This window comes from Mustela nigripes, chromosome X (genome assembly GCF_022355385.1).
Source record: "Mustela nigripes isolate SB6536 chromosome X, MUSNIG.SB6536, whole genome shotgun sequence".
Classification (NCBI taxonomy): Eukaryota; Metazoa; Chordata; class Mammalia; order Carnivora; family Mustelidae; genus Mustela; species Mustela nigripes.
In genome coordinates, this window is record NC_081575.1 from 96,544,615 (window position 1) to 96,568,392 (window position 23,778).

The following is a 23,778-nucleotide window of genomic DNA, read 5'->3' on the forward strand; positions in this document are numbered from 1 at the left end:
TGACAGAGAGAGATCACAGTAGGAGAGAGGAAGGGAAGCATGCCCCCTGCTGAGCAGAGAGCCTGATGTGGGACTCGATCCCAGGACCCTGAGATCATGACCTGAGCCGAAGGCAGCGGCTTAACCCACTGAGCCACCCAGGCGCCCTGTTCTCCAAAATTCTAAGTGTCATGTCAGTTTCAGAAATCTTAATATGTGATTGCAATAATGTAATTTTTAAATTTTCTTCCCGTAACTGTATTTTGTACCTAAAGGTGAAAGAACCCTCCTCCATCCTTGATGACCAGAAATGGTATAATATTTATGTAGACTGACTAAATGCAGAATCCGTGGGGAGGGGAACCTTTTAAAATATCCTTTTGGGTGTATTAGTTAACCCTTCATCCAGATGAGAGGGAACTTGCATAAGAGATTAAGAGCTGAAATAAACAAGAATTTAGTAGCATCTTAGTAAAGGGAGAAAGATATAGAAATGGTATTGTGGCTCCTTTTCTTTTTTAACTAGATGTGGGGCTGAATGAAATAGAACCTATGGGCAGGAGACAGAGTTTAAAAAGGTTGGGGATGGGGAGTGGGAATGATAGGAAGTCAGAGAACTTATCCTAAGAATCTAAATCACTGGGAAATTCCAGGAAGACTTTTGGAAGCCATTGCACTTCTGGAAATGTGAGAGATCAAGCCCAAGTGTGCTAGGTTTCTCTGCCCCTGTTAGAAAATAGTTGCGGACATGTTTCTGTGGGATCAGATAATTAATTAATCTTACACTTTTTACTATTTCACCTTTAAATAATTCATCTTACACTTTTTTTTTTACCATTTCACCTTTAATAAAATTAACAAAACTATTTCCATCACATGATGATGTGATCATTAGAAACCAACAGAATGAGTTTTCTCATCCTGCTATAACCCATCAGTGAAATGAATTGCTAAGCTGATGGCTGAATCCTGGACCTCATGCCATTTTAAATTAGATTCGAGTGATTTAACTTTCAGATATGAAGAATGAATCAGAATGTATTTCCATCTTTTACTTGAACACATGGGTATCTTTATTAGGAGAAGTTAACCTATGCCATCCCTTTTTTATTATAAGGAAATTGGAATAGCCTTTGAAAATTGCTATGGCTAGGAAGAAATCAACAACAAATTTATGTCTTTGAAATCATGGAAATTAGTGTTTAATATTTCGACTGTATGCTGGAGCTGGTATCAAATGTTACAAATTAAACATATGGACAGTAAAAGTATGTTAGATTTTATGGCAGTTAATATTTAAACCTAGTTCTACTCTTAGCTGATATTTTTCCTGTGTCATTAAAAACCCCAGGTGCCAAGCATGTATTTGACATTAAGCTGCTGGTGAAACTCCTGGAACTGGACTTATGGCCAGGTCATAGGTCATAGTAAAAGTGAATGTGCATAATTCTGTTTGTTTTTTGTTTTACTCAGCCTTAAAATCAGCCCTAGAAGCTATCACATTACCACAAGATTGAAAAAAAAAAAAAAAAAAACACCTTAAAGTTGAGCTAAATGACTTCATTTAGTCACTGAATTTGAACTTGTCCATTCAGAAGGGTAGACCTGTCAGAACCTTCTCCATCCCTCACCTAGCATGTCAGCCAAAGAAGGCATCAATGTTAAGGATTGGACTGGATGTCTTTCTCCTCATCTCTCCAACCCCTTAAAAAACTACGTCCCTTAGAGAGGCATGAGTGAGGGTATGCAAAGAATAGCCAAAACAGTAGTTGGAGTTCAGTCCAGTAATTCAGTTCTCAATACATTGACAAGTATAAACATTGTTATGGTATGGGAAACTAATAGAACTGGGAGAATGGTTCAATTCTTTTTAGTATCCAGTAAATACTCCATATTTTTCTTTTTGTGGCTGCTGATTCTTTTAATTTAATTTAATTTTTTCAGTGTTCTAAAATTCATTGTTTAGGTACCATACCCAGTGCTCCATGTAATACATGCCCTCCATAATACCCACCACCAGGCTCACCCAACCCCCCACCTCTCCTCCCCTCCAAAACCCTCAGTTTATTTCTCAGAGTCCGCAGTCTCTCATGGTTTGTCTCCCCTTCCGATTTCCCCCAACTCACTTCTCCTCTCCATCTCCCCATGCCCTCTGTGTTATACCTTATGCTCCATAAGTAAGTGAAACTATATGATAATTGACTCTCTCTGCTTGACTTATTTCACTCAGCATAATCTCATCCAGTCCTGTCCATGTCGATACAAAAGTTGGGGGGTATTCACCCTTTATGATGGAGGCATAATCCTCCATAGTATATATGGACCATATCTTCCTTATCCATTTGTCTGTTGAAGGGCATCTTGGTTCTTTCCACAGTTTGGCGATTATAGCCATTGCTGCTATAAACACTGGGGTACATGTGACCCTTCTTTGTACTATGTCTGTATCTTTGGGGTAAATACCCAGTAGTGTAATTGTGGCTTTTGATTATGACCTTCATATTTTCTGGATTGTTTGGCACTTGATCCAATCCTTAATGGTGAACTTCAGTTACAAGTATCACCTCTTCCTTAAAACCATTCATGTTCATCCCAACCATGACTCATCTTTCTCAAAGAAGTTCTTTCTACTGTGATACCAAATACTTGATTGCACTTTAGCCTTTCTCTGCAGCTACACTGTGGGTAAAATTAAAGCAGGATATGCAAAGACTACTTCCTTTCTACTCTCTGGCAGTGAATGGCACAGTACAGAGTGGATATTAAGCACCAAAAGCAAATTCACTAATCGATATTTTATTGAGACCTGCAGAAAGTCATATCAGTATATTTTTTGAAGTCTAAGATAATAATATTTTAAAGTCATATTTTAATTTAAAATAAATCTGTTATATTCTTGAAACTAAGTTAAAAATACTTTTGTTGGAAAAATAAAAATCTATTCAATGAGTACAATATTTTTCCTAATGAAAAATAGCATTTATTTAATACCAGTTTGTTCTTGAATCCCGAATGTGAAGATATAACTCAAGGATTTCTTTTATGATAAGAATGAAAAGAGTGAATCACTTTTGGGGCTATTATCACCACGATGGTTACTGCTTTTTTTGTTGTTGTTGTTCATCATGGCAGTAACTTTCATGTCTTTGAGTGCTGTCTTAAAATACTAGGGAAGCTAAAGTGATACTCGTGATTATCTTCATTTCCTATTTTATTCTTTTCATGAACTGAATGAAGTATCCCTATATATTAAACATTTTCTCTTGAAAATTAGCTATAGAATTTTGGCAGATGTTTAATCCATAGTAGTTGGCTGTGATCCATGAACTTTTTGCAACAATATTTCCCAAATTCAAAATTTCTAACCCTTCTGAGATCTGGAAATTTTCATTGCCTTTAATTGCATTATCTGGAGTAGAAGAGACAGATGTCTGTGTATATAACTTTTTATATCAAAGCTAAAACAGTGTCATCTTTAAGACATTTTAAGAGATAATTACCAATCCAAACACAAAGTAAGATTCAACTTTGTGAGGTGTTATCTTTGCAAATACATAATCTCTGGTGACAAGCCACTAGTCTGGAATGAATGCAGGAAGGAGGGCATGTTCATTTGCCTGTCTTTCCATATCTTTGACAAATACATCTTGAGTATAAGTTTCATAAGGACAGAGACATTCTCTGTCATTTTATTTACAGTGCCAAGAATAATGGCTACCATATAAGGTTGTAAAGGTCGTGTTCCACACAAGGATGCAGATGAAAGGAATAAAATCTAGCCCATGAGCACTCACAAGTCAAGCTCCAGAAGGGCTGTTTTCATGACAGGGAGGCATTTCTCATAATTTCCTTAAAGACATTAAGTAGAATAACCTATGTCATTGCTACAACAGTGATGCCTTTAGTAGGAGCTCAGTAACATTTAGGATTGCTAAATGAAGGAATTCCCTCTATGAACAGCTGGCTTTACCCATGCACTACAGATGACAGCTGCATCACAGACAACCCTCTACACGGTAGCCAATAAGTGCATTTGGCAATAATTACTCAAATCTCAGATATTTGTCCACTGAAAAAGAAAAACACAAATACAAAAGATTGTGTTGGGATAGGAGAAACAATATCTTTTGTGCACAAATCACTTTATACAGTCTTTTTATCAGATTTATTACCCCTATTTATGTGATGTGAGATGCAAAAACAAAATGCATACACATAGTGATTTTGAGTTCAGCAGACCTGATGGTGTGAAGGATAGGCAGCCACAGAGCATCTACGAATTAAAGATGAGGTACAAGCTGGCCTCAAAGAGACCCTCACTCTCAGTCTCGATTACTTGGCCCACTTCTGATACTCTCTGCACATTTTTGATTTACCTCTTTGCAGGTGAGTTCCCTCCTCTTTCGTATTGTTGCTACTCCCCAGTGATTTTGTCTTACTCTGGCTTTCGTTTGCTCTGGTGAAGATATCAATTCCATTTCTAAATGCTTGAGCTGGTGTGTTGTCACAGTCTCTGTATCTTTTACTTAAACTTTTTGTGAGGGGTGCCTGGGTGGCTCAGTGGGTTAAGCCTCTGCCTTCAGCTCAGGTCATGATCTCGGGGTCCTGGGATCGAGTCCCACATTTGGTTCTCTGGTCAGCGGGGAGCCTGCTTCCCCCTCTCTCTCTGCTTGCCTCTCTGCCTATTTGTGATCTCTCTCTCTCTCAAATAAATAAATAAAAATCTTAAAAATAAATAAACTTCTTGTGAGGTTCTGGTCTGGCTTAGCCCATAGTGAAATGTCCCACAACAGTGTGAGGGCAAGAAAGGGATCAGGGCAGAGGTCAGGAAGTGCAAGATGGTCACCTGGTCAGCCATGATACATCACCAGAAAAGGGCTGGGGTAGAGCTGAGTGTAAACTTTTATACAAGGATCAGTTTTTCTATCAGCTTTCTAATATTAAATGTGCTTGTTTTTAAATTTTGTAAATCAGGTCTTAGAAAGTGGTGGTGCTTTCTTAGGGGGTTCTCATATTACTTCTTTATTTTCACAGACCTCTAATTGAAATTAAGTATTTTTTTTTCAATTAAGAATGCGAGCAGCAAACCCCAGTAATAGCTATAGTTCCTGCAACTTTGTCACCAGTAAAAATGGCAGATAATTCTATATCATATTCTATTCATTGTCTATATTTCAAGACACCAGTTATATTCATCACTACTTTTAAATTACCCTAAACATCTGCTGCTAGATTATTATAGTTGCATACATTAGGAAAGAAAACAGGTATTACTATCTTACAGGTTTTAAAGATTTTATTTATTTGACAGAGAGAGAGAAATCACAAGTAGGCAGAGAGGCAGGCAGAGAGGCAGGCAGAGAGAGGGGAGAAACCAGGTTCCCTGTGGAGCAGAGAGCCCAACGTGGGGCTCGATCCCAGGACCCTGGGTTCATGACCTGAGCTGAAGGCAGAGGCTTTAACCCACTGAGCCACCCAGGTGCCCCTATCTTACAGGTTTTAAAAAGATATTTTGTATATTGTTTTCCAATAGAACTCCTTTCCTTTAAAATCCAGTGGACTCAAGTTTATTTTTTTAATATTATTATGAGAAAGAGTCCTTATGTTTCACCAGATTCCAAATAGGTTTGTGGCACCAAAATGCTGAAAATTTCTTCTGTAGAAATACAAGAGCACACTACATGCTAAATTTTCTAAAAGCCATTGTTTATTTGTGTATGAGGTTTCTGAGGTCTGTCTTCACCCAGTATACTTACAAATTAAGTAATTATAAATATGTTTAGATGGACAATATTATGTTTATCCATTAAGTGTAAATAAATAAATAGAAATAAATATAAATAGAATAAATAAATAGAAGTTCAACATGCTTCTGTGTGTGTGTATATATATATACACACATATCTAGATAGATAGATATAGATATAGATATATGCTTATATATGCCCAATAAGGTAACTACAATGTATATGGTAGGATTTTCTTCATTCATGAAGACAAATGGAAGTTTTAAGTCATTGAAAAATCTTACTGTAGTAACTATACACACAGTCATTTCAAAAACATTAAATCTAAAGACTACCATATATGAATTACTCCAAGCTCAAATACTGTCCTTTTCACAGGCTACTCAGAAAGAGATTGAGAAACAGAAGGTTCACCTGAAGAGTGTTACAGAGCTGGGAGAGGCCTTGAAAACGGTTTTGGGCAAGAAGGAGACCTTGGTGGAAGATAAATTGAGTCTTCTGAATAGTAACTGGATAGCTGTCACTTCCCGTGCAGAAGAGTGGTTAAATCTTTTGTTGGTAAGAGAAGAAGCTAGAGGATTTTCAACCCCTCTCCATTATGAGAAAGAAATTATGTATGCTTTGAATAATAATATCTATGTCTGCAAATTCCTTAACTTTACATGAATGGTGGCTTTTAACACCTATAACTATATTTTAATATTTTGCTATGTCTCTGCAGTATTTTATAGGGAGATCACCCCTAAGTGTGATTTGACAGATACTATTCTTTTTGCCTTTTAATGTTATAGAAAGCATGACAGATCTTTTAAGAATATTATCTAACCAGTATTATGTCATGGTATATCTCTATAAAATTAAGGAATACCAGAAACATATGGAAAACTTTGACCAGAATGTGGATTATATCACAAATTGGATCATTCAGGCTGAAGCACTTTTGGATGAATCTGAGAAAAGGAAACCTCAGCAAAAAGAAGACATACTTAAGGTAGCAAATAAAATATTATGAAAAGCAATTTTCTAACTGTACACCAATCATGTCAGTAATCAAGGAGTTATTAATAAGAGTGAATAAAGTTCTTCCTCCCTCTCCTCCTTCCTCCCTCTCCTCCCTACTTTCTTAACTCACATGGGAGTTAATGACTTTGAAGAGTTTTATAATCTGGATATATGTCCATATCCACCTCTCAGCTAATTGCACAAAACTTAAACACCAATGACAAAGAGATTCCAGGATTTATTTTGGTGTAATTTTGTAAATTCCTGCCCATTTGACTACTTAGTAGTGTGTTCCTATATCTAACATAAGGATCAGTTTCCCAGTATCATTCACAGCCTATCTGAAATCCAATCATCTGGACATTTTGCCTGTGCAACATCCAAATCTTCATAATTAGTAACAGTACTCAGCTTATATAAATCTGGATGTTTTTATTTTTTACTATATGTAAAGTAAACATGGCTTCGTGTTCTCTCTTTGTATATCAAAAACAATTATTAGGATGTCCTGAGTCATCTTTCAGAAAGGCAACTTAATCTTCATTAAAAAAAAAGATAGCTATAAAAGGATATGAGAGGTATAATGTGCGAATTTATCTTATTGATGCTATGTTAATCTCCATTTGATAACATCTTTCTCAATTAAATAGGAAGAGTTAAATTTTAACAAATTTTATTTAAATTAGTGATTCCTTATTTTGTTGTGCTGAAATAATAGTATTTAACTAGTGGGTTGCTAGTTAAAGAACACTCAAAAATTATATTTTCTGTCTGAACAACGCATATGTTAATGTTAATGAAATTGTTATTTTCCAAAGATTATAATTCATTTTTAATGAAAAACTATTGATGTATTTCAGGCTATCCCTAAAACACATTTACTCTGTTGTGTGTACCTTTTCTTGCTTTCTCTTGTCCTTCAATGTGTAGTTAAGGAATGCCATTTTAACGTGAATTTCCTCCAAGGTCTTTGAAATAATAGGACCTAAGTTATTTCATTTATACCCTCTCTGACCCCTTGAGTCAGGCAGAACCTTCTTCACTCCCTCTTTCAGTGACACAGAATCCTTATTTATTGGAAAGTCCATTTTTCCCCCATGATGCTCAGTATAATAAAAGGGAACTCAGAAGTATTCAGGAAGGAATAAAAAAATTTCCTCAGCTACCTTTCCTTCTGAGGATATATTAAGGTTGTTCCACGGCTATGACGTTGAGTAGAGTTAAGATAAAATAAGACTAAATATAAAATATGCTGGTTGTGGGCAACATAGAGAACATTCCTCGTTCTTCCTCAGATTAAAAATAAACCTAGATCCAACTTAAACAGGAGCAGTGATCTATTTTCCTGAGATGGCACACATTCTCAGTCTTCTCCTCTATTTTAGGGAAGTTGGCTTTTTCCTCCCTCTGTATTCCTCTGCATGTGCTTGTTCTTTGTTTGTCTTTCTCTTTCTCACTCTCTGGCTCTCTCTCAACTTCCATTTAATTACTAACTTCGAGCCCTGTCTCTTGCTCACGGAATATAGCGTTTAAAGGCTGAAATGAATGACATGCGCCCAAAGGTGGATTCCACGCGTGACCAAGCAGCAAAGCTGATGGCGAACCGCGGCGACCACTGCAGGAAAGTAGTAGAGCCCAAAATCTCAGAGCTCAACCATCGGTTTGCAGCCATTTCTCACAGAATTAAGACTGGAAAGGTAGGAAGATCTGCTCCAAGGTGGAAACTAGTGATAAATGATCTCTTGCGAAGGTTACGCAGTACTCTGAAGGGGGCAAGCGACCCCCACAGCAAGGTTTTCAAAAAGAAAATGAAGGCCAAAATGTATTTAAGGAAATTTTAACACTGAATCTCATGGGCGATCAATCTCTCCTCACTATCCCCCACCAGTCTCTCTGTCTGTCTGTCTGTCTGTCTCTCTCTGTCATTTTTCCTTTCATGACACAGCTATTCTAGAACTGCATTCTGTACTGGTTCACTTATGTACTTTCAGGGGTAACCTTCAGCAAAGTAACAAATAGCATGCTGCAGGCCAAAAACAACAACAAAAAAGCACAAAAGACATCTATCTAAGGAAAGCACTACTGACTTATTTTGCCAAATATAACATTGCTTGTGTGTAATATGGATCAAATATCCAAATGGGGCCTTGTACATCTCTTGCATGATCTAGGGTGTTTGTATCTCTTTATTGGTCATGCACATGTGTGTATGTGTGTGTACTTGACTTGCTCTTGCTAATTGCCGATACTTACTGTGACAAAACCCATTAGGATACAATAACATGCTCAAGCAATGAAAACAAATAATGACAAAGCTTATATATCTTAATTTTGTAATTTTATATGTCTATTTATATTTATTCTATTTAATGAAGAACCAGGGAATATGGAACTTTTGCATGATAACCCTTTATATTTGTGTAACATTTAATGAAGACAAAATCTTTCCTAATAGGCAGCTTGCAAAAATACACAAAAATATATAAATCCAACTCTTTTGGGTTAGTGTTAAATTGCAAGGTAATTACCCCCAATTTTATAAAATGTCAATTGATACATTTTCAACATATGTGATATGCTTTCAAATACAAAAATGTATGTAAAATAAATATGTGTATTTACATATATAGATAATTGCTATAAATAATATTAGATGAGAAAAATGTTTTTATAAATATTTGTGAGAAAATATGATATGATGTAATATGTCAGGTAAGTGTCGACCCCTGGAACAATAGGAGAATATACTTGAATATTATTTTCAAAAATATGGACACCCAATAATAGCATGATTTACAATTACTATATTTCCTAACACATTCCAATGTGTCACTGTTATATGTACTAGTATATATTTAAAAGAGTTTCTAAAATATATTGAAATGTGATATGAATTTCAAATACTTAATACCCACGAAACATAGATATCCTTCAGAAATCGCTCTCCCAAAGCAGAAAAGGCATTAGCATACCTTAATGCATTGCTGCTTCTTTGTAATGCTTAAGTTAACGAGTTAGTTTTACTCATTTATGTACTACTTTAAGGAAACTGTCCTCACCTGGAAAATATCTGAAAGGCTCCAAACTTTATTCTCACAGCATAGCTGGTTTTTTAAGAATTTACTCTGCTGTTTAAGTCCATTGTTTTTATTTCTATGGACTATCATTAGAGTATGTAATATATAAACAACCAAAGGCTATTTCAGTCATCTTAAGAAATGGATGCTGGTACTTCATTATTGGGTTTTGTATTCTTCCTGCCATATATATCATTAAGCTATAGAGTATTTCAGAGAAAACAAGGTATTGTTTTCTTGATCCTTGCAACAGTAGATTGAGACAAGTTATGTCACAGGATTGTGACTTGTAGATATTGACAGATGAGTAGAATTCAGCCTGTATGATAGATTGCCAGACTTAGCATGGCCAAGAGAAGTCTGTGAATTTTCATCCTATGTTCCGTACACATTTGTCAGTTACTTCCATATGTCTTGCATTAGACGAGCCACTTGCTGCACTTCTTTTATTGTCCTTACTGAAGAAAAGCATAAGAGATTTTAAATCAATATTTTCAATATATATATAAATTAACAAAAGAATCACATTGTCACTTTTCCAAGTACTCCTTTTTCTCTAAATCAATAAAGATGACTGAATGTGATAGTGACCCCATTTGGGGGCTTTGAGAGATAATTATGCTCTATCGTCATGATGAAACCAAAAACATGGAGATAAAGCTTATCTGACATTTTGCTGATTTTTTCATTGCATTGTGCTACTAAAGTGTGGAAGTATACACGGGTGCAAAAGATACTTAAGAATATCTGTTTATGAACACAAACCTAGTCATTGTAATCATCTGACATACTTAACACTAGTACATTTTCATGAAGATGTTCAATTAATGAGATAATTCCAGCAATCACGTAGTATAATATGAAGAGAAGTGACATAAAAGATGGAATCCGAGGTGTAATTTTGTCAGCATTAGGCAGAACATGTGATTTGTCATAAATAATGTTTATCAAATAAAGGAGTTAAACCAGATTAGCACCACCCTCAACCCTGAAGGATTATTATTTAGAACAGGACGTAAAAAATGGTAACAGGAGAGTTAGTGGATGGGTGGATTTCTGTCCTTTTATCTTTCTCCTTCCTGTCGTAGGGTTCAAGAGATACAAGTTATGTACATAGAACATAGTGTAAAATTTCTGGTTTAGCTAAAATAAGGAGTAATTAGAGTAGTTCTTAATAGTTCTAAAGTTTGACAGTCCAGTGGTCTTTTGTTGATGCAGTAAGGAATTTAAAATAATGACCTGTACGTGTGTTTGTTTATAAAGTAGGGTAATTCGGGAAGTGCTGGACTTCTTGGGGTGACTTGATCTCAAAGTCAAGCTCCTAATATGGTAGAGCTTATGCATGGTGAGATTGGGTTGGAGTATGCCCTTCTTATGTTTGAATCTAAGGGCAGGTTTTATATAAAAGAATAATCTGGAAGAAAATCTACAGTGATTAAATAAAGTAGGTTGGGAATATATATGGATAGAAAGTAGACTCAGTATAAGAACTCACTTCAGGATCCTTTTAATGGTCAACTAGAAATGGCAATTGAGCAGAGCAAAATTTTACCCTGAAAACTCACCAACTATCCCTGGATTCATTGTCTGGTGAAGAATACAAAGTTTATGTCTCCTGCAAGGACTGTTCATGACAAGAAATGAAAAATCAGGAAGGCAGTGAGCATTGAGGTCCTCAGTTTAGATTGGTTGAGAACTTGTCCATGAGATGCAGCTCCTTGTAGTGGTAACTTTTAACTATGGGTGAGGGGGGGAAAAAGGGAAAACGTTCTTAATTTCAAGCCACGAAACTTGCTTCCAATGTGGTCTTGGATGTGACACTTTACCTTTCAGAGCCATGTTTTTATCTAGAAAAGTAGCAAGATGATATCTGTCTTATCCTAACCTCAAGAATGTGGTAAAAATTAAATGACTTAAGATATATAAAAGCATACATTTAAAAAACCTACATGTTACTTTATAAATACCAAATGGTAAAAATCATTAATATCCACAGTTATTTCCATCATATTATATGTTAGCCTTGAATGGCCAAATTTTGAGAATTGAGACAGAAATTGAAGGGAAAAATAAATGGAGGATTGGCTGATTTCTCCTTCTGGCCTCTGCTGGAAATGGGCTAGGATCAAGAAGGTGTCTTTGATATTTCCATTGTAAGGACCAGCCTTATAGATTATCAAGTGGACCAATATAAGAAATACTAGAAAGTTCTGCTTGTCCCAAATATGACATGAAATGCCACCTCTTCCCATTTTATTTAGGTTGATTGGTAGTATCTGATTGCATTGCTTAATCTCTCCTAATCTGCATGAAATCTGTTTGAGAAAATGACAGCTTTAATGGGCATGGTCAGAATTATAAAAATGAGCCAGTGTTAACTTCATCACCCTGGGTAAAGTCAGAGGAATCAATGGTCAAAGACAACATGTCTCAACTCTTTCTGTCTTAGGGCTTCTGAACATGGTGGCATAGCAAAGTGATAGTGAGGAAGATACTGTCAGAAAAAGAAGATAACAGGAAAGAGGTACCTAGAGGGCAGAAATAAACAGAAATAAACTGACTACTCAGTACTGTTACTTATGGCATCTCTGCTTCTCTCCATCTTCTGAGAAGCCAAATTGGAGAGGGGAGTCTGCATTTTGGGAGAGATGGTAATTGAGGTAGAGCTTAAAGGATTAATGAAGGAATGGTTGGCAAATTAGACCGATATGAATGATCTCTTAACAGCCATGTGGTATTTCATGTCATAATGTTTGGTTCTGTGCTATCTGTATTGCTAGCTAAGGAGTGATGAGTTCAAAGAGCTTACTGTTTAATGGTGGAGTGAGATATGTTCATGGATATTGGGCCAAGAATGAGTGTATGCTCAGTGAATTAACAGCCATTCTAGCCACACAGAGGAGGTAGCAGTTCAGGATAGCCTATGAAAAAGCTCAAGAGTATATAGTGTTCAGTGGAGAGTACATTCAGTTTACTTTCAAAATGTAGAGCATTGAGCGTGAAGCTTAGTTGTGGATGATAAGACTGAAGAGGATGATTAGACACAGTGTGGAGAGGTCATGACAGCTAGACTAATAGTTTACGCTTAATTCAGTAGGCAATGAGGAGTTCCTAATGTGTGTTTTTTTTTTTCAGTGCACTGTTGAAAGGTTAGTCCAATAGTAGTTGTGAAGAGAATTCAACTGAATAATAACAGAAGTAGGGAAACAATTAGGAAGCCATGGTGATAATCTAGATGGGAAACACTGAATACCTCAAATAAAGGGGTGTCTCTGGGAATGAAAAGGAGGTCATAGTGTAGAGCAGTAACTTTCAGATCTTTCTTTACATGGAGGAACTGTTAAAGCACAGATTGCTGTCTATCCCCTGCCCCTACTGCCCATAGAGATTATGATTCAATAGACCTTGAGTGTGGCCTGATACTTGCATGTTTAAGAAGTTTCTGGATGATATCCATGCTAAGGATCTGAGAACCAGGTGGTCTACAGCTTCTCTCTTTGAGAGCCAGTGGTCTCCACACATTAAAAACTAGCCTAGGGGCGCCTGTGGCTCAGTGGGTTGAGCCTCTGCCTTCAGCTCAGGTCATGATCTCAGGGTCCTGGAATCGAGCCCCATATTGAGCTCTCTGCTCAGTGGGGAGCCTGCTTCCACCTCTCTCTCTGCCTGCCTCTCTGCCTATTTCTGATCTCTCTCTGTGTCAAATAAATAAATAAAATCTTAAAAAAAAATCTAACCTAAACTTAAATTATTACATGTGAGGACCAAAAAGATGGTGAGCTAAAAAATGACTCAGGATTCAAGACTCATTGGGTATGAGAGTCTACACCTGAGTTTCAAGAATAAAATATGCATCAAGATATTATTTATCACCTTATAATACTTAATTTCAAAATAGTGTTGACTAAACATTTTATCTAGCTATGTCCTATTAATATAGGCAATTACTTTGTTATAAGAGATTATGAAGCTTATACATATAATTGGCCTATTTAAATTGTCTTCATTTCTATAGAGCTGAAATGTTAAATTATTGGCACTGCAACTGGCACCAACCAAAAGAAAAGTGAACTTGCTTTTTATTTCTTTAATTCTTTATTAAGATTTATGTGCGGGGCACCTGGGTGGCTCAGTGGGTTGAGCCACTGCCTTCGGCTCAGGTCATGATCTCGAGTTCCCGGGATCGAGTCCCGCATCGGGCTCTCTGCTCAGCAGGGAGCCTGCTTCCTCCTCTCTCTCTCTGCCTGCCTCTCTGCCTACTTGTGATCTCTCTCTGTCAAATAAATAAATAAAATCTTTAAAAAAAAAAGATTTATGTGCTACTGGGGGAAAAAAGAGTTATGTGCTGTTGGGTATTTTATACCCTATATTCTTTAATTTGCATAATGGGCCTAAAATTCATGTGGCAGTTTCTCTCTATATATTTAGTGTAATTATCACATGAGATTTGGACAGTCTGGCATTGTTTGTGTAAATATCCATAGTTTTGTTGCTATTATAATTACAATGTCAAGTTTTTGACCTCCAATCAGAGTTAGCAGATGGAAAAGTAATTGTTTTTTGGATCAGGGACTTTTCACACACACACAAACACACACCCCTTTGACAAAGCCAGTGATTTTCCCATTTAGTAATGAACGTATCAGGAGGAAAAAAAGCCCTATATTGTTGGGCCTAATCTATCTTAAATAAGGATTTTTTATGTAAAAAGTAATGTATGAATACTTTAATGAGAGTTTAGACAATGTTTTGGCTTTTTTAAACATCAGTGGGAAATAAATAATAACACGAATATTACCTAGAATGTCAAAATAAGATATATTGGATTTCAAAATTTTAAGTAATGCCTAATTTTCAGTAATCAACTTTATCGTTACAAATATATTGATCTTTTTAATACCTTCTCTGATGGAAGAGAACATGGCCCATTAATTGGCATGGTTATTCTTGTTTGTATATATGTATGTATTTGTATGCGTACACATATGTATTACAATACATCTGTATTGTACAAATACATATCGCATACACATACATACACACACTTTTTAGTGAAATTTTATACAAAGAAATTATAATGAAAACATAAACACTTTGGTAAAGTTCCACAGGAATTGCATAATTTGTAGGGTACTAAAAATGTAACAATTACCGTTAATATCCTCAAATAATATTAACAAATTAATACCTAAACCATGTAGTACTATACTGCTAATTTTATTTCACTGAAATAAATAAGAAATGAGCCTAGCAACAGAATCCCTATATTAACAACTTGTCACATTTGTAATTTGCTATCTTTTTATCAAGGTTAATTCTGTTGAAAATTTAGTCACAAATCCTTCTTACAATAATTTAAAATGTTTTCAAAATAGATGTTAATCTAGTTTGGTAAGCGATGTCATTTGCTAGAACTAACTGGCTCTTATTAGCATGATATTTAAATATGTTTAAATATTATTATTATTTATTATTATTATTTATTATTATTATTAATATTATTATTTCAAATAACCATGCTATTTGGAGATTTCTGATTATGATCCTTTAAGAAGGAAACCTATTTCTCTGGTCAGTCATCAGATGCAAAAGTAATCATTTCTTGGACCAGGGACTTTCAGATATTTACAGGGGACTGTGAGAGCCAGTGGGTTGCCCATTTTCTCAAAGCCTGGTTAGAAAAATGTCAGATCCTGGCTCACTGCTTTGTGTACTCCAGCATGCTGAAACCCAGCATACTTTATTACTTCTGTTTATATTATCAGGTATTTCTTATCCTCATATTATATATCAATATAAACATGTCTAATTTCACATTAAAAATGATTTAAGTGCACTTCTTTGCATTTAAAACAAAAAGAACTGAACAAAAAAGCAGAAATAGAGAGGAAGGGAGAAGGGGAAGGAAAAAGAAGAAAGAAAAAACGCACAGCTGTCCAAAGTATTGTATTTTTGCTTTTAATTCATTTGTTTCCTTCATATATTTTTACAGTGCAATCCTTTCTTCTCCTATTTCAGCTACTACTACTTCTGGAAATTATTTAATCATGAGGTAGAGAAATACTCCAAGTTATATTTAACAAAAAAGCAGGCAGTGGGCTGGTTCTTGAGCCACCAATATATTTTCTACCTAATTCTGAAAAGTATGACCATGAGATTAATCTCATCAATTCAAAATCCAATGTACTGGGTAACTTTCCTTAATTAACTCCACAAATTTGGGAGTTACCATATTTTACATTCTCATCCTCAAAGCATCAAAGATAACCCAGTACCTTACCTAATTAGTAAAAGAATCCAACCAATCTAATGTCACTCTTCTAAGTCAATTTGCTTTATTTATTTAATATAATTTCTTATTTTGTTTGGAGTTTGCTCTTACGAATTTAAAATAAGTGAGTGACTGAATCTATAAACTATGTGATTATCTTCATTTTAGTTAGATCTTTTTAATATGAGTGGTTTTCTTTGTAAGTTTTCTTCCCTGTCCAGATATTTGGATTTGAAATAGCTCTTCATAACATATTAGTAGTATGTCTTTTCTGTATTACAGGATGTTACTGGTCCTTGAAACTTTATTCTCTTTGGTTTCTATGAATTATATTTTTAAAACCAGCATTGTAATGATAAATAAATTTTCAAAACTGCAGAGTGGAAAGAGTAGACTGATTGGTTTGAAGCATATTTAAACTGATCTGTAGCACTCAGATTATTTATTTGCAATTTAGATATTAGTGTAATTTGAATGTAGTGACCATTTATCACATTTATTAAGATTACATAGTCTATATTAACAAATGTTGACTTTGCTGTCTGTGTAAACACAGTCATTATTATGTTAGTGTATCTGTGCACGTTAGAAGTAATATTTAACTAAAAGTAAGGTTACAATTTAAAAATTATAAAGTGTATTTGAGTAATTTCAATGCTTCCAATTTATAGTGAATCAATTTGTAATTGATTTTGCCTTTTTCAGTCTGTTATTGTTTGTTAACTTGTTATATAAATCACCTTTAATGCTAAGACTTTAACAAAGCCTTAAATTTCATTAATCCTAAATCATACAGCAAAGCACAATTAATAGCTGTTAAGCAATCTGAAACATTAAAAATCAAGGAAAACAAAGTGTTGTCTTTCTCAGTTTCTCTGTCTCATCTTTCTTTTGTGTCCGTTTATCTGTTTATTAAACTTTCCTATGTTTTACTTTATTTGTATTTGGTATGACTACACAGTCATGTTAAAGCCATTAAGATGAAAAGGTAAGTAAAAAATTAAATGGTGCAAAACTCATGCCTGGTTTATACTCTTCCATACAATATTATAATCTTTGTTTGATTATTTTCTGTGTATTCTAAAACCTATCTTGTGTGCATGTCTAACATTGTGATTTAATTGTGATTCCAGTTCTTTTGTAGTCATATATTTTCTTTGAATTCAATAGAAGAAATTTCCTTAATAATTAAGATGATATCCACATTGTTTTCAATTTCTTTAAATAATTTATCAAAATTCTGAATTTAAAAAGGCATTATATACTTTATATGTTTTAAACTTTGGTGACTCACAAGTGAGCTGTTATGGAAGGTTGCTTATTGTGCATTTCTCTGATGAGCTTTTATATAATAACTATAAATTACAAAGCAACAAAGACCAAAGAATGATATATAAAAATAATTGGTCAGAGGATTACCTTCATTAGGAGTGTTATGACCAGTGAACTCTTAAAGAAGCATTTAAATTTTCCCAAATCCTTGTATTTGAACAATGAGTATTAATCATACAGATGTCAAATGGCTGGTTTGATCTGGCCAATAGTATAGCCAAAATAATTGGGTTGAGTACTTATGGTTATTTTGGTTACAAAACTGGTTACTGGTTAATTTGATTAATATATTGGATGTTCTAAAACTAGTAGTTCGTATAGTAAGTATCTTTTCTATAGAAAAAAAGGAGTTATAATTGCTATGGAAAAGAGTACGTAAGATATGTTCTGAACTTCGGGGATTAAAAAAAATATACTGGTGAGACAAAGTATAAACTGATGAAAGTGAAATAACATTATATTCAAATATGTAAGAGATACTGAAGTACAGTGTAGGGTACTGTACACATTAAATGAGGAATAGAGACTCCTGATAGAACATGTGGAACCCACTCCCATAAGTTTTTCTATCCACAGAAGGCTTCTGGAAAATTCCTCTCAGAGAACATATCTGAAAGCAAGTGAATGAGATGGACATTATAAGAATTGTCTAAATCCACTAAAATCTATTAACTAAAACATTAGCATCTTGACTCTCAATAGTAAGACATTACTCGTGATAGATTGCAAACTAGTAATGAGCTATTTGTTCTCTTCAAAGTAATAGTTATAATAATTGCTACTCATCTGTACTGTGTGAAAAGGTAACCATAAACCACATATGGCTACTGAACATTTAAAGTGTGGCTACTCCAAATTAAGAATTGTTGGAAGCATAAAATACATAGTGGTTTTTGAAGTCTTAATAGGAGAAAGTAAATATAAATTATCTTGTTAATTTTATGTCAATTATAGGCTTACATGACATTTTGGGAAATAAGGTAAATAAAACCTATTATAATTAATTTCATCCATTTGTTTTTACTTTTTAGTATGGCATCTGGAACACTTCAGAATACCTATATGACTTGCATTATATTTCTATTTAGCTACATTACTATAGATGAACAAAACCCTTTGAATTTAGAGGAGAGAATTTTCTATAAGTTGATAAAATTTTAGGGAAGTATTCATGTGAAAAGTGTCTAACATACCCATCATTCTGCCTCTGCATGTATATTTTCAGCAATGGGTTACTTACTACTTTAAAATTAGTGCTTTTAAAAAGAAAAAAAAAAACATGGCACTAATAAATTGTTCCTATATTAAACTAAAATTCCGGCTCCAGCTAATTTCTACCCATTGATTCAAGTAATTTACTTTGGAACCACACAGAATAATTCAAATCCCTAATCTGTATAATGGCATTTTTAATAAATGGAGGGCAATCTTTGATCAGGAAATCCAGACCCTACATGTACTACTAATAAAATCTAAGTTTGCATTATCTTGTTTGATTGATTACTAATTCATTTTGTAGTAGTATTTCCTAAAAGCTATTTGCATCTGCTTATATTGTTTTTGTACTTTATGGCATCATTATTACTAGCATTTGACCAATCAGGTCTTTACGATTTTATACAACAAAAATTGGGTTATTTAAAATTCCAGACCATTCAGGAACTCCTTGAATTGTTTATTCTACTACCCCATGATTGGTCATTCATTTACTTAGTTTGTTGGGCAGTATTTATTTATGAGAGCCTTCTATGTACCAGGAATGACTCTAGGTTGAACAAGATTGACAAATTCCTTATCTTCATGGGGTGTTCATGGAACTCATCCTTCTCATTGCATGTCTTTGTGCATGCTTTTTGTGTCTCCAAATAATTCCTTATGAAAATACTGCACAGAGAATAACAAATATAAAACACTTTGGCATCCTCTTTGAAACTACCCTCTGCAATGATCTAGATTAATTAATCAACAAATTTTGTTGTTCAGAATGATACAGTGTTACCAAACTAAGTCTCAGTTTCTCCATGCTCACCTTTGGAATTTAAAGATTTTGTCAGTTACCTTGGTAAATAGAAATACTCAGTCAACAAGCATTTATTTTATCCTTCATAAGCCCTATGTTTTCAAAAGAAGATCTTTTAATGGAATCAATAGATGGGTACGATTTTGAGTCAATACTTGTCGAGCATTTATCATATGTCATATGGATACATAGGATTTAGGGAGAAAATGATAACCTATATTTACTGAGCATTTATTGTGTCTCAGACAATGTTCTAACTACATTTGATCCTCCTAACAGCCCTGTGAGGTAGAGATCTTTCTTATTTTCATGTTACAAATAAAGAAACTGTAGCTCAAGGACACATAACTTGTCCAAGATTCCCCAGCTACTAAATGGTGGAGCCCAGATTCAATCTTGACATTCTCATGCAGGAGCTTAGGCTCTTCACCAGAAGATTAAAAAAACAAACAACAATAACAACAACAACAACAACAAAAACATTCTAAGGACCAAAAATCAGGGAAGTACCCAGAGTTCACCAATAGGTCTGTAAGAAAAGTTGATACTAAGAGCACTTAAATAAGTCTAGAAAGGTCCTTGGGGCAATATTAGGGAAAGCCTTAACTATCATGTTAGAGTTTAGACTTGATTCTACTTGTACTTCTTGAATAGAGAAATACCTTAATGAAAGCCATATTTTGGAATATATTGACCTGATCATTGTGCATAGGATGGAACTGGTCATGTGAGAAGGAGATTATAACCCCGTAAGGAGTTTATTGCCTTAACTCCTGTGTAAGGACTACAAAGGTGGTATCTCTGGGAATAGAAAGCAAGTTGATCAAGGTGAATGAATTCACAATGATTTGACTTGATTAGATATTAGAGTGAAGTGTTGAAAATGATATGACTCACATTTTAAGCCTGGATGAATGGTCTTCTATTCAAAACTGGGGAAGCTGGTGTGCCAAGCAGGTGGGGAGGAAGATAATGAGCTCATTTCTAGACATGTTGAACTCTAAGTGAGAATCAGGTGGCTATTGGAGAGTCTAAGTTGAATTCAAAAATTCAGCCAAAGATGAATATCTGGGAGATAATTTGAAAGTTAGAGTTAAATTTGGGAAGGTAATACAATACATCAGGCAAGGAGTATTGAGAAAGATGCACGGAGGCCCAAGTTCTCAGCCTTTGAAACTACTCCCTATATTTGATTATGGGGAGATAGGGTGAGCTAGAGAGGGAGCATGCATACAAGTAAAATAGATAAATCTGCCTGCAAATGGGCCCTTGTTATTTTGACACCCAAACACTCAATAAAAGTTATTTTTAAAATACCTATCATTGTATTTTCACATAATCATGTAGAACAATGCATTTGCTCTAATTAAGTATTAGCAAATGTGTACAATTCAATAGTATCAAATTCATATTGTTTAGTTATGATTTGAAAAGTTCATCTTTTTGCTTTTATAATACTTCTCAGAAATATGTTTTAAAAGTGTAAAGGTATGTTTATAATATGGCAGTAGAAACATCCCATAAGCATATCTATAATACTCCCATTCTGTACTGGTTCAAGAACTAGCTATGACATTTCAAATTGCAAATGTTCATTAGGATTTAAAAATAATACTGAAAATAATTCACTTTTTAAAAAGAACCCATAAATCCTTCCTGGTGTGTGTAAAAGTGCCTAACAGATAAGTGTCTATTCATGTTGTATGCCCGAATCATGTTCTTGTGAATAGGATTTGATTATTCACTTCTTCATGCGTAGATATTTGGTTTTTCCTTGAACACTTATCTTTATTGTCCTCTAGGAGATGCCAGTCAATAAAGAAAGAGTAAGATTATTACTGGGAATGTGATGGGGAACAGTAGATGGGGACCAGTCCTGATGCATGCCGTTGTCCTGGTATAAGACACCGGGGGTCATTCCTGAATTGGTTTTACAAATGGGCAAATGTTTAGCTCTGTAAGAAAATATGATTTCTATATGTCATCTATGAGTTTTCAGAAGCTATCACATATAAAATATGTTTTAGTGTTTTAATGCAAAGAAATTGGATACAGGGTAAAGATCAATAGCACATTTATTTTATTAACTGTTTGAACTTTGATAATTAAATCTTACCTACTCCTTTGAATATATATATTTGATTTCCAATGTATTTTTAATCATCACTCCTCTTCAAGTCGTTTCTTTAGAAAAAAGGGTTTTAAAAATGTTTTGAGACTACGGTCATTACAAATTTCAAAATCAAAGAAACTGTTATGTTTATGAAGTTGGAAAATAAATATTCAGATTTTTGTGTGAAACGTTCTGGGTTCATTCATTTGAATTTTTTTGTGCTATCAAAGAAAGTAGTCCTAAGGCAAGCTCATGGCATTGTCTTATGAGAGCATGCCTATCAAATTTTCCATGTTGAAAATGTCATTTAAAATATTGGAGCAGATTGCCATATAGTTTTTCTGAGGGTAAGGAGACATTTCTGCTTTTCTTTATGAGGTTACTGTTACTTGATGAATGAGGCAATTTCTGATAAGAAACATTTACACAAATGGTACTTATATCAGAATATTTTAAATAAGATCAAATTCAACTTTAGAATATTAACAATTAGCTCAAATATATGGAAATGAACTTCTGTTGAAAAAATAGAATGATGAATTGCATTATCTTGTATGTATGCTCAGCTCTGATGATGTTAAATGTTTGTCTTTATTTGCATCCTCAGGTACTTTCCCAGTTGTATTTCAAAGCTTTCATAAAATAGAATATGAGAACATAATGCATGCCATTATTTTAGCAACAGGAGGTTGAACAAATGTAATTTTTGGGGTTTATGTTTCTAATAAAAAGTAATTTTGATTTAAATTAGCACTATCTTTTTTTTTAGGCCTCCATTCCTTTGAAGGAATTGGAGCAGTTTAACTCAGATATACAAAAATTGCTTGAACCACTGGAGGCTGAAATTCAGCAGGGGGTGAATCTGAAAGAGGAAGACTTCAATAAAGATATGGTAAATTGGTTGTGATAAAAGTGTGAATGAACTAGGAATGGAAATGAATAAATATTTGGAAAGAAATTAGATAACTCAAGTCTCCAACTAAGTTCTCATTGCAAACCTTGCACATTTTGTGATTCTAATAATTTATTACAAATGCAAAGTATTCTGGTTGAACATTTATTATGGATGCCAAATTACTATGGTATGGTCACATGGGAGCACTTGCAGATCCTAGTAAGTAGTTCCACAGTTTTTCTATGACCTGTGCTATTTTCAAACTCAGAGGACAAAATGTAATGGGGGGAAAAGAGTTAAATTAAAAAATAAACTGGAAATTTAGTAAGAAACTCAACCATCAAGGATGGATGATGTTTGTGTCAGTCATGATTTTGGTAGTAGAATGTCTATTTCAGAGGAGGGGTATTAGACACAATACAAAAATTACTTATTAAAGTTTACCACAAAGTGGTTTTCACAAAAATTTGATTAAATGGTACAATAGATGTCTAAAATGTGTATAAATGCATGCTGCTTATTTCATGGGAGTAAAGAAATATAACCATGTGGGCTGTTCCCAAACTCATAACATTCTCCTTCAACCCTGATTAATTTCAAAATGTCTGTTACATTTCTCTCTGGCTTGAATATTTGTGCATCACACCTCTTTTCACTGACATTTTTCTCCTTCCACATCCTGGTCACAAATTCCTTTTCCCTCTCCACAGCCATCACCAATATGGCCTTCTTGACCTCTACATATATCATGCTTGAGATTTCCCAGACATGTATCAATGTTAGGAACTTCTGAGACAATGCTTTAAAATGGCATTAAAAGGCAATATATGAATTTTAGATAGTTGGCATGTGAAACAATAGGAAAACTATTCTCCACCAATCTTAGTTCGCATTGGTAACAGTTCTGACTTCTAGAGCTGCCTGAGTCAGTACTCCCCGTGTATGGGGTTTGGTGGCCTTGCCAACTCAGCTCAGTGAAAGAAAGTCGAGAAGAGGCTTTCCAAGATGCTGAGGTAAAACTACCTCTCCTTCATGTCAAAGAAGAAAACAGAGGGCACTGAAGTGAAAAAGAGTACTCTTTACCTCTTGGGCTGTTCACCAACTCCGCCCTATGGCTAACACTTACCTGCTTGGGGGGAAGAAATGAAGTGGGTTTTGCTGATGTTGTTTATTTGTTTTGTCCTCAGCCCCAGCAAAGGAAAGACTAAAAGGGAAAGACTTTTTAAAATAAGTAAGGTCTTTCATAGATTATAAACATATGTCTGCGTTATATTATTTTATTACACTAATAATTGACAAATCTCAGATAAAATGTCATTCCTCTGAAAAAAATAAATACTTCTTC

General features: G+C 34.5%; 1 protein-coding gene across 1 annotated transcript in view; it reads left to right on the forward strand.

The window, feature by feature from the left end:
- DMD (dystrophin) overlaps positions 1-23,778 on the forward strand; it is a 1,970,015-nt gene that overhangs the window by 732,747 nt on the left and 1,213,490 nt on the right. The window contains exons 35-38 of the mRNA XM_059385278.1: positions 6,105-6,284; positions 6,589-6,717; positions 8,255-8,425; positions 22,308-22,430. Coding sequence (XP_059241261.1) covers positions 6,105-6,284; positions 6,589-6,717; positions 8,255-8,425; positions 22,308-22,430 — 603 coding nt within the window. The remainder of the gene's footprint in view (positions 1-6,104; positions 6,285-6,588; positions 6,718-8,254; positions 8,426-22,307; positions 22,431-23,778) is intronic.